Source organism: Myxocyprinus asiaticus, chromosome 14 (genome assembly GCF_019703515.2).
Source record: "Myxocyprinus asiaticus isolate MX2 ecotype Aquarium Trade chromosome 14, UBuf_Myxa_2, whole genome shotgun sequence".
Classification (NCBI taxonomy): Eukaryota; Metazoa; Chordata; class Actinopteri; order Cypriniformes; family Catostomidae; genus Myxocyprinus; species Myxocyprinus asiaticus.
Window position 1 is genome coordinate 6,588,059 of NC_059357.1, and position 16,213 is coordinate 6,604,271.

At 42.0% G+C, this 16,213-nt stretch overlaps 1 protein-coding gene across 3 annotated transcripts in view; it reads right to left on the bottom strand.

Annotated features, from left to right (window-relative positions):
* The window catches only part of LOC127451113 (rho GTPase-activating protein 17-like), a 51,133-nt gene that overhangs the window by 1,956 nt on the left and 32,964 nt on the right, over window positions 1-16,213 (bottom strand). Inside the window, exons 16-20 of one of the 3 annotated variants that reach the window (XM_051715546.1) lie at window positions 15,497-15,632; window positions 12,353-12,589; window positions 10,192-10,331; window positions 8,019-8,426; window positions 975-1,015 (exon numbers count right to left, since the gene is read on the bottom strand). In XM_051715546.1, the coding sequence (XP_051571506.1) occupies window positions 1,008-1,015; window positions 8,019-8,426; window positions 10,192-10,331; window positions 12,353-12,589; window positions 15,497-15,632 (929 nt within the window). In that variant the 3' untranslated portion in view covers window positions 975-1,007. The remainder of the gene's footprint in view (window positions 1-974; window positions 1,016-8,018; window positions 8,427-10,191; window positions 10,332-12,352; window positions 12,590-15,496; window positions 15,633-16,213) is intronic. The other 2 variants (XM_051715545.1, XM_051715547.1) reach the window with 2 other exon arrangements.

Here is a 16,213-nt window from a genome sequence, read left to right on the forward strand (position 1 = left end):
TAAAACCTCCCCTTCCAGGAAAATAAGAATGTCAATATTTGAGACACCAAGAATGGATCGTTTTACAAGATGCACTTTGATATCAGTTTCATGCATCCAGAAAGAGTGTTTTCAGTTTTGACTGTGCTTATTTTAGTGCTTATATTATACTCTGATAAAATCAATATAACAGTAGATAAGTAGATAGACAGTATGAAAAAGTGCTGCGTGAATCTCACAAAAACATTTTCAGGGGTCATATTTCGCTCTAAAATCAGAAAGAAATAAAACATAGTTTCCATCATGAAAATTAAGTCTGTTTCAGAATATTATGTTTATTCTGCATTGTGACAAATGTTTTAGTTTTAATTTGTTTTTGTTTTATATATAATTCCAATTTTTTATATCATTCAATATTCTCAGTGGTAATTATTTTATTATTTCAGTAAAATGTTATTAAATAATAATAAATTAGGCACATTTTCCTCCCAAATTCTCATCTTAACTACAATTTAAATAATAAATATTATTTTATGTTATATACAAAATTTTGTTATTATTAAATGTGGGATGTCAGGGGAATATGTGCATAATTATCATTCTCTATCAGCATAATGTAATTTCTCAATTTTTTCTTTTGATTTTTGGATGATATATGACCTCTACATGTTCTCGACAGGTTTCGTTGGGTTCACTTTACAATACAATAATACATTTTGTTACATTACGTCAGTATCTGTGGTTTAGCAAACCCATATCAAATGTCTGTGAGCAGAAGCAGTGGAGGTTTGTGGGTTGGAAGTTATAAGTTTATTTGCACAAAGCATGTGCTAAGGTATTATCAAGCCATAAAGACACTGGTTAGGCAGGCTGTCATGCAGTTTAGTTTGCTGTTAGTCATGTTAAACAGGCACTAGAAGCATTACTGTGCAAAAAGCATTCACACACATTGAGCTAAAATGCATCAACCGATAGGCCCAATGTTCTTACCATACCTGTCAATCAAATTACACCTCACAGGCAGTAGATCACACATCTGTAACAGTGTAAAAATGTCACAACATGCTTACGACATCTCAACAGTTGATTTAAAGGGTTAGTTCACCGAAAGTGAAAATTCTCTCATGATTGACTTACCTTTAAGCCATCCCAGATGTGTATGACTTTCTTTCTTCAGCAGAACTGAAGTGAAGATTTTTATAAGCACATTTCAGCTCTTTTTGTCCATACAGTGTATGTAAACAGGTAGCATTAGACTGCTGGCTATTTGACGGTCCAAAAGGCACATTTAGGCAGCGTTAAAGTAATCCACATGACTCCAGTCAATCAATTAATGTCTTCTGATCCAAAATCGATAGGTTGGTGTGAGAAACAAATTGATAATTAAAACGTTTTTAATTTTAAATCGTTGCTTCTGGCCAGCGCTGGATTGCTGTTTGAAATGACCTAACTCTCACGTGACGTTCTTTCCTCTCTTGTTTACAAAGCACATGCTTCCGACTTCTCGTGTGAACGCAGCATTGCGCTTACGTCACGTGATGCATCGACTGCTGGCAGGAAGCGAAGTTAATAGTTTTAATTATCGATTTCTTTTTTTACACAAACCTGTTGATTTGCTTCAAAAGACATTAACTGATCGACTGGAGTCGTGTGGATTACTTTTATGCTGCCTAAATGTGCCTTTTGGACCATCAAATACCCAGCAGCCTGATGCCACCCATTCACTTTCATTGTGTGGACCTACAGAGCTGAAATGTGCTTATAAAGTTCTTCATTTCGGTTCTGCTGAAGAAGGAAAGTCAAACATCTGGGATGGCTTAAAGGTAAGTAAATCATGAGAGGATTTTCATTTTTGGGTGAACTATTCCTTTAAAGATTCTGATGGTGACAAATCACTAAAGATCAAAAGTCTGATAGCAGTGAATTTCCAGAGAAGCCAATGAAATCACAACATGCTTACAACATCCTTTTAAAGTCAACATGAATCATCATTTTCAACCCATTTTACTTGTGTAATGTGACATATTTATAAGTGAGACAGGATATTTAAAGAGATAAAAAATACTTAGGGTAGGACATTATTTTATCCATCAGGAATTGGTTGGATTGACAGTATATAAATATAAAAAAAATATTTTTTCCACACTTTGAGGAAGGCTGTGTGCCGAAATGCATCAGTGTACAGTTTTTTACATTTTTAATGTCCTAATGTGACCAGCCAAACAACAATAAAGGCTTTTTAACTTTGAACTAGAAGAAGTGCCTTGGACTTTTTTTCAAATTTTTCAAAAAAAAGTTTTTTTTTTTTTTTTAATGAGTGCATGGTGAAGTGCTCATGGAAAAAAAAAGTGTCTTTAGGCATTTTTTGTAGACATAGAGTGAGTCTGCTTCACGGATGAAGTTGGGAAGGTCATTCCACCAACAGGTATGGTGAAGCCGAAAGTCCGGGAAAGTGATTTGGTGCATATCTGTGTTGCTACAACAAGGTGCCGCTCATTAGCCGACCGCAGGCAATAAACCCCCCTAACAATTTAAATCTATCATTATTTGTGAAAATGACTACAAACTATCGGTAACATTTTAGAAAGGCTGCATTACTTACTGAAAAAAAGAAGTACTTTCTACATTGAATAAGTTAGTTTAAGCATGAACTTGAAAAGATTAAGTAAATTATACATTTGAACTTAAATTCAAACACAAAAATATTATTCATGATTGGGGGTGATTTGGGGACCTCAATGGGAGCTTCTCCACCAGGAAAACCCCCACGGACCACCCATTCCCCAGTACGCTCATGTGCCCGGTCAAGTTCTGGGATGCAACCGCCGGCTCGTCTCAGGGCGAGTTCGCGATCTCATTCGGGGCTCGCGAAGAGGATGAGCTCTCGATCGCAGCATCGGAGAGCGGGCTTGTCCAGTCAGACACCGAGGACTGGACTGGGCTCCCACCCTCGGGTGCGGTTGCCCAGTCACAGGCTGACGCAGAGCTGGCCCTCCACTCCCCCCTGAACCCTCGCGGCTCGACGATTGGTTCTTCCTGCGGTTTGCTTTCGAGGGCCAGGCATACCAGTACCAGGTCCTCCCCTTTGGTCTGTCCCTGTCACCTCGCGCCTTCACGAAAGTCGTAGAGGCAGCCTTTGCCCTACAAAGGGAAGTGGGCATCCGCATCCTCATCTATCTCGATGACTGGCTGATTCTAGCTCACTCTTGGGATTTATTGTGTGTACAAAGACTTGGTGCTCAGCCACCTCAGCCGGTTGGGGCTTCGGGTCAACTGGGAAAAGAGCAAGCTCCCCCCGGTTCAGAGCATCTCTTTTCTCGGCATGGAGTTAGACTCGGTCTCTATGATGGCGCGCCTCACGAACGAGCGCGCGCAGTCGGTGCTGAACTGTCTGAAGATGTTCATGCGGAGAACGGCGGTCCCACTGAAACAATTTCAGAGGCTACTAGGGCATATGGCATCCTCGGCGACGGTCACGCCGCTCAGGTTGATGCATATGACACCACTTCAGCACTGGCTTTAGACTCGAGTCCCGAGATGGGCATGGCACCACGGGGCACATCGCGTGGCCATCACGCCGATCTGCCGCCACCTGTTCAGCCCTTGGACAGACCTTGCATTTCTGTGGGCAGGGGTCCCCTTAGTGCAGTTGTCCAGGCGCGCTGTGGTTGCGACAGGCGCCTCCAAGCATGGCTGGGGTGCTGTGTGCAACAGGCCTCTTGGACAGGGCCACGAATACTTTGGCATATCAACTGCCTCGAGTTGCTGGCAGTATTGCTCACCCTGCGGAGGCTTCGGCCATTGATCCAGGACAAGCACATGTTGGTCAGACAACACGGCGATGGTAGCGTACATCAACCGCCAAGGCGACGTGCGCTCTCGTCGCATGTCACAACTCGCCCGCCGTCTCCTCCTCTGGAGTCAGCAGCGGCTCAAGTCAATGCGAGCCACTCACATCTCAGGTGACCTCAACAGCGCGGTGGACATGCTGTCGTGGCAGGTCATGCTAAGGGGAGAGTGGAGACTCCATCCACAGGTGGTCCAGCTGATTTGGAGTCGATTCGGTCAAGCACAGGTAGACCTGTTCACTTCCCGGGAATCCTCCCACTGCCCGCTCCGGTATACCTGGACCGAGGCTCCCCTTGGCACAGATGCGCTGGCACACAGCTGGCCCTGGGGGTTATGCAAGTATGCGTTCCCCCCAGTGAGCCTACTTGCACAGATGCTGTGCAAGGTCAGGGAGGACAAGGAGCAGGTCGTCCTAGTAGCACCTTATTGGCCCACCCAGACTTGGTTCTCGGACCTCATGCTTCTCGCGACAGCCCCCCGGTGAATTCCCCTGAGGAAGGACCTTCTTTCTCAGGGACGGTGCACCATCTGGCACCCACGACCAGACCTCTGGAATCTCCACGTCTGGCCCTTGGATGGGACGTGGAAGACCTGAGTGGCCTACCGCTCGCGGTGGTAGACACGATCACTCAGGCTAGGGCTCCCTCTATGAGGCACCTGTATGCCTTGAAGTGCTGTCTGTTCGCTAAGTGGTGTTCTTCCCGACATGAAGACCCCCAGAGATGTGCAGTCAGGTCACTGCTTTCCTTCCTGCAGGAGAGGCTGGAGGGGCAGCTGTCCCCCTCCACCTTGAAGGTGTACGTGGCCGCTATAGCGGCGCACCATGATGCAGTTGACGGTAAGTCTCTTGGGAAGCACGACCTGGTCATCATGTTCCTTAGAGGCACGAGGAGGCTGAATTCTCCCAGACCGCGTCTTGTCCCCTCATGGGACTTCTCCGTGGCCCTTCGGGGCCTATGGGGAGCTCCATTTGAGCCCCTGGAGTCAGTTGAGCTAAAGGCACTCTCCTTGAAGACTGCCCTCCTGACTGCGCTCACTTCCATCAAGAGGGTAGGGGACCTGCAGGTGTTCTCTGTCGGCGACAAATGCCTGGAGTTCGGTCCGGGATACTCACGTGGTACTGAGACCCCGACCAGGCTATGTGCCCAAGGTTCCCACGACCCCGTTTTGGGATCAGTTGGTGAACCTGTAAGCGCTGCCCCAGGAGGAGGCAGACCCAGCCTTGTCGTTGCTGTATCCGGTGCATGCTTTGCGCATCTATTTGGATCGCACACAGAGCTTTAGACACTCTGAGCAGCACTTTGTCTGCTTTGGAGGACAGCAGAAAGGGAGTGCTGTCTCCAAACAGAGGATTGCCCACTGGGTCATTGACGCCATCATGGTGGCATATCACGCTCAGGACGTACTGCCCCCCGTGGGGTTACGAGCCCACTCTACTAGGAGCGTAGCAGCCTCCTGGGCCCTGACCAATGGCGCCTCTTTAGCAGACATCTGCAGAGCAGCGGGCTGGGCAACACCCAATACCTTCGCAAGGTTCTACAATCTCCGGGTTGTACCGCTTGCGTATAGCACCTTTCCCTTCCCAGAGGCGAAGATGTGTGCTTTTTACCCCCAGTCATGTTCACAAAGTCATGGACCCTGGATGTCCTTCCTCCTTAGCCCTGCGGCAGGCGAATTTGTGGAGAAACTCGATGCCGGGCCAGTACATGTGCTAACTTGGCCCTGTACTGGGGTAGGTGCTCCACATGCGCTGGTTACCCATATGTAACCCCATGTGATGTATCTTCCGTGAGACGGTTCCCCCGTTGGTGACCCCATGTCTTCCTTGGGCAGAGGCCCCTCTGCCCCCAGTCGCTGTGTTTGTAGCGCTACTCCCCCCTGGGTAGAACCAACCATGGGGACTTCTCCACATGAGACACTGCCAACAAGACTCGGTAAGACCATGTGACGTATTTCTACACCATTTCCTCCCCCTCGGGCAGGGTATGGTCTCCGCGGTATCTTCCCCTTGGGAGTGACACCCCCTGATGCGGATGCTATATGGCCCCCAGCTGAACAATTTTTCCTTTTGGGGAGAAAAGGGGCAGCCGGTCCCCATTTTTTGGGCAGTCGACTTGTCCCCGAGGTGCAGGGGACCGTACGACACTCGTAAGAGCGTTGTGGGAGGTTATGTGATGGCCGGGTGCGCTGGCTACGAGGCACACAATGGTCTGCCGGTCTCACACCGCCAGTTCACGTAACACAGTTCAGCTAGTTGTGGCATTTTGTATAGGGACCCCTAGTGTAACTACATCGAAACAACATCGAGTGAGTGACAGATAGGGAATGTCCTGGTTACTTTTGTAACCTCCTTTCCCTGATGGAGGGAATGAGACGTTGTGTCCCTCCAGCCACAACACTGAACTACATGCTGAAATGGCCGGGACCCTGTCTTGGCTCCTCAGCACAAAACCTGAATGAGTGGTTGCAAGTCAGCTCCTTTTATACCCGTACTGTATGTCCGGGGGAGTGGCATGCAAATTCCACTCGCCAATTCCCATTGGCATTTTATCAAATATCAGAGGTGTTTGGGGCTCCCAAGGGCGACCCCTAGTGTCACTACATCGACACAACTTCTCGTTCCCTCCATCAGGGAACGGAGTTTACGAAAGTAACCAGGGCATTTTCACTGGAATAATATGCACCTATGAATCATGCACAATACAACTACAAACATGTATTAAGAACGTAAATAGGATTAATTTGAGTTCATATTGACTTTAAGAATGAAGTTCTAATGACAACTGAAACATTGAAAGTGAAAAATAAACAATCACGGCTGATAAGACTTCTTAAAAAAATTAATGTAAATCGTGATTTCCTGAGCAAAACCTGTCACCACTAGGGTGTTGTAGATGGTTATTAATGTGTTGCCATGCAGTTGCTAGAGTCTTCTGGGTGGTTGCTTGAGCATTGCCAAGTAGTTGCCAAGTCAAATAAGCCAACCCCCAAGTCTCAATGATATGGTTCCCCACTAGATACTGTTTGGGTCCATCCTTTAAAATTAATCTATAAATTTTTTTTCTCCAAAAGTAATATCCTTAAAACCTAAGAACCTCTTTGTAAGCACCATGAACTAGATATACCTATTTTGTTCATAACCCCTAAATGGTTGACTTGTTCTGGCATCTATTACACACCCATTATACTATATATTCTGTACTGTTAACAATTCCACACTGTGTGCCATATCCATCCTGAAAGACACTGAAATTTCAAAGTAGAGACCTACTTATGTAAATAAAGCTCAGATTTGTTTAGAAAATTAAGCTCTTGGTTTTAATGACCTATTTTGGATGCCAACATCTGCAAGTTTCTATCCTCATGTAAACCAATCCTAATGGAGGGAAATCCTCAGAGCAGCAGTTTGGCAAGAGTCACAGTTGGGCTTTTTTTTTTTTTCAATAATGAGCTATTAACGAGGTATGTAATCTTGAATACACTGTCATTGGACACGCTCTCATTTTATTCAGGCTCTAGTTGAGTTTGTTTGCAGTTCTCTTGGCTACTTGTGCAAATAAGTGCATCACTGATATTTCTCAATTTAACAATGATGTATCATTGCAATTGTTTAAGTAAGCTTGTAAACTAAACAGTGAAAGTGAATGCAAATAACATTAATTGACAGCTTGAAATTCTCATTTTAGATCAACAGGCTTGTGCGGGCAAGTTGATGTTTTGCAGGCATGTGTGTATTTGTCCTCAGGAAAAGGGTTAAGTCATCTCTGGTATGTTATCTATTAGAACAAATTATGGGTCCAGTAGAAATGGTTACTTATAGAATTTACAATCTAATAATATCTTGATTTTTAAAGAAAGAATATGTGCTTGCCATTACAGTAAATATGTCACCACGATTTTGAAGCTGGCCTGACCATTTTTCTACGATTTCCCATGTCTCAGTGATATTCTAGTGCCTAGATACAACTTGGCAAAAACCACTAATAACAATATAGATCCAAAAACATATTTGTTACCAATGCAGATATTTTGGTTGAGGGACAAACAAAACTGATTGACTGATTGGGGTCTTCTACATCACTGAATAACTGAGTTCAAAACTCATCTAAAACTACTGATTTGTACAAAAATATTAGAGCTGTGAGTCTCAAGACCTGTTTTCATTATGAGCAGTACAACCAAATTCTTACCCGAGATAATCTTGGATCCAGAAATACAGATGCCGTTGGCACCTTCACTAGTTGGCTGGGGTGGTGGTGGTATGGTGGGTTTGGGCCGCGGTCTAGGGGTTGGCCTGGGGCGCAGCAGGGAGCCGGTGGGGTAGGAACCATCGTGGGGAGGTGTATCTGGTGGGGTTGGGGTTCTGGGAGGGGACTGGTCTGGTTCTTCTGTGCTCTGGGAGGGAGGTTGTGGTGGAGGGTGGCTTGGGGCATGGATTGGTGTCTGGTTGCAGCGACGAGGCGCGATGACAGGAAGAGGGGTACTCGTGCTCACGGTTGCAGACTGGTTTGGTGTGGACTGGTTAGCAACTGCTTTAACGTTCTGAGGTGTACCAGGTGCAGCCTGTTTAGGAGGTGCAGGTGCTTGTTTCTTTGTTCCTGAAATCACAAAGTTCAGGCATGATTTTATTGACTGACTATAAAATAATACTATATGGACAGACGTCATAAAATGTTGATTAATGGCATGACATAAAATATCAATATATCAATTATTGATCGGCACGTTATTTTATCAATACTTTTTTGAGGCATCGATATATTAACATTAGCCGACATTTAAACTAGAAGCCTAATTTGTGTGCTTTTCAATTCACTGTCAGTTGGTCTTCCGTTTGTGTTGTCTGGTGTAATAGCGTTGGGAGACGGGGGCGATATAACATTTACTGAAGCGGGTCATGGGTAACACAAGACACAGGGATCACTGTCACAGGACGCGTCGATGTGGCAGCTGGCAGTTGCAAATCTAGTCACCATACACACAAACGTTATGAAGGTTTTTGTTTTTCAAGAATGAACAAAGTGACGTTGATGAATTTGCAGGTTAGTGTATAAAACTGGTGTAACTGCGCAAACTGAACCATCAGAAATGGTGATGTTTATTATGCAATTTCTCTGTATGTAGCCTTGAAGAGGTTTCATTCAAGCTGTCAAACCACAAAAAGACATACTTGTAACTGAAAATACATTGTGTAGGCTATATGAAAGATACATACACACAATACTGTATATCATCCAGTGATGGCTAGAGTAAATAATCTATTTTCTTTGATAATGATTTAGGTCGAATTTAATGGAAAACTATGCAAGTTGCGCTCTGTGGTGCTGCAAACATTGAGCAGCCTCCGGAGCTGGTGAGCAGCGGCGGTGGTGTGTGCGTACCTTCATAGAAAATAATTGTTTTGAATTTTAGAACGTGCCATGTCGTCCGCCAGATGTGTCCTGTGTGTGACCCCCCTTTAATTTACCCTGCCGCTCACACTTTACCAAATATGTGTTGAGAAATAAGTTTGAAGAGAAAAAGATTGTCAACAATCCACCCTTTTTATATCTGAAAAAAAATGCAAATACAGTATATATCGATAATCATCGGGGAAATGTTCTGATTATCGATGCGTAAAAATGGCCTATTAGTCTAATAGACTTAAAGAGGTAGTTCACCCAAAAATGAAAATTCTGTCAACATTTACTCAACCTGGGGCCTGGGTAGCTCAGCGAGTATTGATGCTTACTACCACCCCTGGAGTCACGAGTTTGAATCCAGGGCGTGCTGAGTGACTCCAGCCAGGTCTCCTAAGCAACCAAATTTGCTAGGGAGGGTAGAGTCACATGGGGTAACCTCCTCGTGGTCACGATTAGTGGTTCTCGCTCTCAATGGGGCGTGTTGTGTGTGGATCACAGAGAGTAGCATGAGCCTCCACATGCTGTGAGTCTCCGCGGTGTCATGCACAGCGAGCCACGTGATAAGATGCGCGGATTGACTGTCTCAGAAGCGGAGGCAACTGAGACTTGTCCTCCGCCACCCGGATTGAGGTAACCGTGCCACCATGAGGACCTACTAAGTAGTGGGAATTGGGCATTCCAAACTGGGAGGAAGGGGATAAAATAAAAAACATAAAAAAAAAAAACATTTACTCAACCTTCTAATTGTTCCAAACCTGTATGATGTAATTTCTTTCATGGAATACAAAATTAAATGGTGACTGAGACTAACATTCTGCCTAACAACTCCTTTTGTGTTCCACAGAAGAAAGAAAGTCAAATGGATTTAAAACAAAGAGACGGTAAATAAGTTATGAGAGAATTTTTAGCTGAACTATCCCTTTAACATGAAGACATGAGGAGAAAGACAATTAGGACTCACCTCTTCGAACCATGAAGGGGCTGGGGCCTTTAGAACCTGACGTAGGGGTCCCCACATTCAACTGACCTGGTGTTCCACTGGAGCTTCCTGGTCCGTTCCTCAGGGAAGGTGGTGTGGACACGGGTTCTCGGACAGTGTTACTGGGGTGGGGGAAAAAAATGCAGGAAACTTATATCAAGCCATTTTATTATACTATGTTTACACAGTTTAGTTAACATGCAAAAAAGTTTAAATGTAGTGGTCTTAGTTGTGTTAATGACTTGCAAAGTTAGGGGCCGTTAAAACCAAATGCGTTCTTGCGCTTAAAAAAAAAAAAAAGCTAGACATAGCGCAATGAATAGAACAGTGAGCAGGTGTCTCGATATGCTTTTTTGAATGTCGACGTTCTTTTTAACCTGACACGCAGTCTAAAAAACTTGGTGCTCCTGCGCGAGACACTGAAAAAACAGTGTGATAGGGATGCTAAAGCATCAATACTTCCGATACTGATTTGGTATCAAGAATATCGATCCTCACATAAAAATATCGATTCTGAAGTTTTTTTTTTTTAATCTAGTGATTTTATCTTTTAGATAACATGAATATTAATGCATCTCATAAGCTCTGAAGTGGAAAAAAAGAATTATATTAGCAAATAGTTGCATGGCACCAGAACTATTTTTTCTTCTGCTCATCTTGACGTGCAGAAATACTAAAATACAGTAGCAGTCAGACAGTGCTCACCCTTTCAGTCATAGCGCTCATTCAAAGAGAGAGCAGTGCTTTCTTGAAGTAATGACAGAAAAACAGCATCTGGAGTTATTCACACTAAGTAATCACAATCCTAGACGTGACATTTATTATAATGGCCTTGTGTGACACTTTTTACAGGCTTTTTTAAATTTAGAGCTGTTAAAACATTGATAATGATCTGTAATCCTCGTTAATGATACCCTTATGAAAACTACCCATGGATTTACTGTAGTAATATTGTATTAACCATGACTAGTAACCACGACTGTATAGTAGCCATGTTTTTTTCTTTTTGGCAGTAATCAAGGATTTGATACAATTAACCATGGTTTTACTACAGCATTACTGTTGTATCCATATGGTAACTTGGTTTTATTAATAGTAACCATATTATAATAACTATGGTTAATTTTTAGGTTTTATATGTGACTTATACTTATTTTTAAAGGGTAAACAAAGCAGCCTAATAATTTTATGCTTAGGCCTATAAATATATATATATTAAAAAAAGTAATAATTTAAGTTACTAATTTTATCCCAAAAATTCATAAAAACGCAATTTATTAGCGGTATCGGCGATATTGGCCTAAAAGTACTTGGTATCGGATCGAAAAGAAGTGGTATGTCCGTCTAGCGTAGGTTTACATAGAAAAACAATTGAAAATGGATGCCGCAGCGCATTTGGTGTGAACGGTCCCTTAATAGTCTGAAAAATACACATAATCCCTTAATCACAGTTAGCATAGTTAGCAGAGCATTTTCTGGCATGCAGAGCATCTTTTCCACAAAAGAAAGAGCAAGCACTGAATGAAAGCAAAGTATAGGCCGCACAAAGTAAGCTAATCGTAGGATGATTTCCCTGAAGTGTAATCACTGTAGTTTTGTGGCTTTATCAAAACATTGCTCTGATTGTTTGTGCATTTTCGTGCACTGTACATAATTGTGTCAGAGGCTCCATGAATTTTAGCGATGAGCTTGCCAGGAGAAATCTGGGGTAAAGTGTTTTGTTCAAGAGTTTGAACCCACAACGTTAAGGTTACCAGATCTGACCTTTCGCCCTGCGCCACACTCCCCAAATCATGTTTGCATTTTCTGACTTTAAGCAGTGTTTTGAAGCATTAATCAAGAAAACAGCAAAAAAGATGATGGGCACACCACAAGACAAACAACATAACCGCATTTGATTATCGCCATCATAGACGTTTGAATCTTCACAGGTAAATTACCTTTCTCTGCGATTGTACCAAATAATTTGCTGATTGATTAAAGTGATAATTTTCTGATTTAAAGCTGTCCATTTTGAGGCAATAATCAAGAGAACTGCACAAAAAGAAGATTTTTGAGTTTGACAGAGATTTGCCGGCTCCTGACATCTGGTGACGGTTGGCATCGAGAGGCAGATGAATTTTGAAGGTGCACCAATCCTTACCTGTTGTCTGTAGCAGGGTTCTGCTGAACTAAAGGCTGCTGGGTCTGATTCACCACAACTCCCCCCTGCCCAGCCTCCAAACCCCCACCAGTGGGAGACTGAGGGGAGGGCTCAAACACGGGAGCCGCCCCAGCATCGATGGGAGGGAGAGGGGGCTGGAAGTTAGGCATGGAGTGCTGCTTTTTATTTATTGTGCCAGCTCTACGAGAGGCGTGTTCCGGGTGTTTGTTAGCAGGGCTACAGGGAAGAGGGGAGACAGGGTGAAACACTCACACCAGACGTGACAGTGGGCGATTAGTCTCCACAGAGAGGAAAGAGGAGAGGGACAGGAATGCCATCTGACCACTGGGACAGCAACAAAGGAGACATATTTGGAATTTCCTATTTAAATAATTTTTGGGAAGTTGGAATGCAACATGCAAACTCATCATTCTATTGTATAATACATGTATACACCACATGTATATTGTAGTACTAAGCAATATCACATAAGCAAGAGTGCTGTTTTCATTACTGGAGCAAAAATAAGCAAAATAGCTGGCCATGATGTGTTTGAAATGTCAGTTACTTGATATTAACAGTTCTATAAACAACAAGTTATTATGTAATGGATAATCTACAGTCAGCCAGTCATTAATCGCAAAATAAACCCTGACATGGTGATCAGGACCCATACGTAGTGGAATAAAGATGAGTTCAAATTATGTTATTAATGCATAGTATAAAGTGTAATTTCACTTTATCCCTAGATTCATGATCATTATTAAAAAATATCAGACCACTGGATGGCGTGAAGGGGTCTATGACTGATTACCAAATAAATGCATGATTGGACATGAAATATTGATTTGAGGTGAAATTATGTTATTATGTTAGGAAAATACAGCTTCTGTATTCTGTAAGGTGTATATATAGCGAAAATGACCTGTCTGACTGCCCATTATCCTACTTGCCAAATAAATACATAAATGAACATGAAATACTGATTTGTTGCATGCAATTATTTTATTAGCTTACATGCAGATTTGCGATTATTGGTCAGAAATGTAAGACCGCTGGAAGGTGTATTAACTAAGTTTATTTTGCTCCACTAATAAAATTAGTAATTAAAACAGCAAACAGAGCAAAACTCTACTTGTCCGGTCAAATTAGTGGACTGTACTTCCAAACTAATGTATAAATATATACTACATATGTTTATGTATTAATGGTATATACATGTATGTACAGTGTACAGTATTCATACATAGCACATTTTACACTATATAATAAAAGGATGACTTTATGTGTTGCATCTCAAACTATATAAATATTAGGGCTGTCAATCGATTGCTTAATCAAATTAATCGCAATTAATAGCATATTAATATTTACTGAGAAAGGACCCCAAATAAAGATAATTTAGTATATAATAATTATAATAACTATAAATACAATGTACTATACAATAAATTAGTGCTGTCAGATGATTAAAATGTTTAATCGCGATTAATCGCATATTTATTTATTTTTTGCAGTTAATCACGATTAATCGCAGATTTTGAAAGTGCTGAAATTTGACCCTATATATATTTCTTTTCCTGTCAAAATGCATTTATTTCCATCTCAGGAAATAAAACAATTTGTACCAATAGAATTCTTTATTAACATTTTCCAAACAGAGCCTTCTACAGTATAAAGATAAAAATGCACTAAAATAGCACCAATTCAAGTAACAATAAATGTTTCTCAAAGTTTAATTGGGAGTTTGACTAATAAAACTAGTCTCCCCATAGGTTACATATTCATTGCAATGGGCATCAAATCTCTTAAACTTTCATCCGCCACAATATTAATCAGCCGGCAGACTTTGATCCACATTGTTACAGCATTCATAATGCCACGTTCATGATTCGCGTCAGAGTGCCAGCGTCAAGTGCCTCTTTGAACTCCACATGAAAAGCACTTGCAGACAAAAATGTCTCATTCTGCGTGTTGGTGATAGTTAAGACTTGACGTGTTTCTGTGGTCATTAAAATGTGCCTTACTCAGTATGAAAAATACGTGATTTCTGTCACAAGTTCCATCCAATTTGTGTTTTTTGAATGCATCGTTTCTCACTAGTTTTCTGTATCTCTAGTCACATGAGCTGTGTTTTAGCATGCAGTGTCAAAGTTTCAAAGTTTGAAAAAAGCGTCTCGAGAGCCCTACATTCTTTTTCAGATGTGCTCGGTCCAGCTGCCTTTGAGTGCAAAAGCGCATCTGTGGAAGGCTCTGTTTCCTGTGCCTGCTTTGGCATGTTGCCTGTACAGCTGAAGCACTGAATGCCCTGATGTACCACCTCAAGGCAGTACATCAATCATGAATTTGTCTGATGGTAGGAACATTCCTTATTATGGAACTTATACAGAATACAGATGGTGGGCATGATTAATTGCGTTATTTTTTAACCACTGCCGATTGAACATGTTCATTCAGTGTGATTAATTATGTGAAAAATAATGCATTAAATCGACAGCCCTAATACATATTTTTATACATTTCCTCCAGTAAATGGCAGCACACTGATATATGAGTATTCTTCTAAAGGACTGCCCTACACCTGAAGACAAAAGTGCTTTTACTTTCTCAAATTCTGAACATTTGTCCCCAAGCCTGTGGGAGAAAAGGTATCAATCTGAACATACCAAGCTTCTGAGAGCACTGGTGAAATGACTGTACACTTCCTGCTTTAACACTCAATTCATATCCAAAAACTGGAATGAATGGAATTCAAATAATTTTGTTACAAACCATTTATTGTTCCGATAGATGTTGTATTAGTAGTTTTAGAAACTCAAATGTCAAAAATGTTCTCTAACTTTGGCATCCAATTCATAATTACAACATATATCAATGATGTTTTTATACAAAGGTATAAGATACAGTTTATTGGTTTAATTAAGCATACAATAAGCAATGGTTGAAAGACAAAACAAAACAAAACAAAAACAGAACAAAACAGCTAATAAAGATGCATGTCCACAGACTAAATACTAAACAGCCCCTACTTCTGATCTCAAACTATCTGCTTTGACTGTGACAGACTCACTAGCCACTACAAAGGACGCAGAAACAACTGTGGAACTGGAGTTGCTTCTGTGAACGCGTGGATTAGACCTGTACCTGTCTTTGCGGGTGGTCTCAGAATCTTGTAATGCCTGGCTGCCTGGGCGCCTCCTGTCTATGGATCCTGCTTCAGAGTCAGGGGTACCCGGACACCCAGGCAAGGCAAACATGCCTGAAACATTGAAGTCCATATCTGGAGAGGAAAAGAGTAGAGAACATCATAGATATGGGCATGACTAAGTAGAGGTCTGTTGACCTTTTATACAAAATGACATACAAGCTCAGTTTCAAAACCTAATGAGCTGCCTTTCTATATTTTTAGGCATTACAGGCACACTCCCAATGCAAACAATGCAAAAAATATTTTTTTTACTGAGTTTTTTTTATCCTTATCCTCCGTTAAAAATATCCAAACATCCAGGAAAAAATGACTTAGTTCACCCCAAAATGCAAATCCTCTCATCATTTACTCCCTCAAGCCATCCCAGATGTGTATGATTTTCTTTCTTCTGCTGAACACAAAGATTGTTAGAAGAATATTTGAGCTCTGTAGGTCCTCATAATGCAAGTGAATGATTTGAAGCTCCAAATTTGAAGCTCCAAAAAGCACATAAAGGCAGCATAAATGTAATCCATATGACTCCAGTGGTTAAATCTATATCTTCTGAAGTGATATGATAGTTGTGGGTGAGAAACAGATCAATATTAAATTAGTTTTCTACTATAATTTCTCCTCCCTGCCCAGTAGGTGGCGATATGCACAAAAAAATGTGA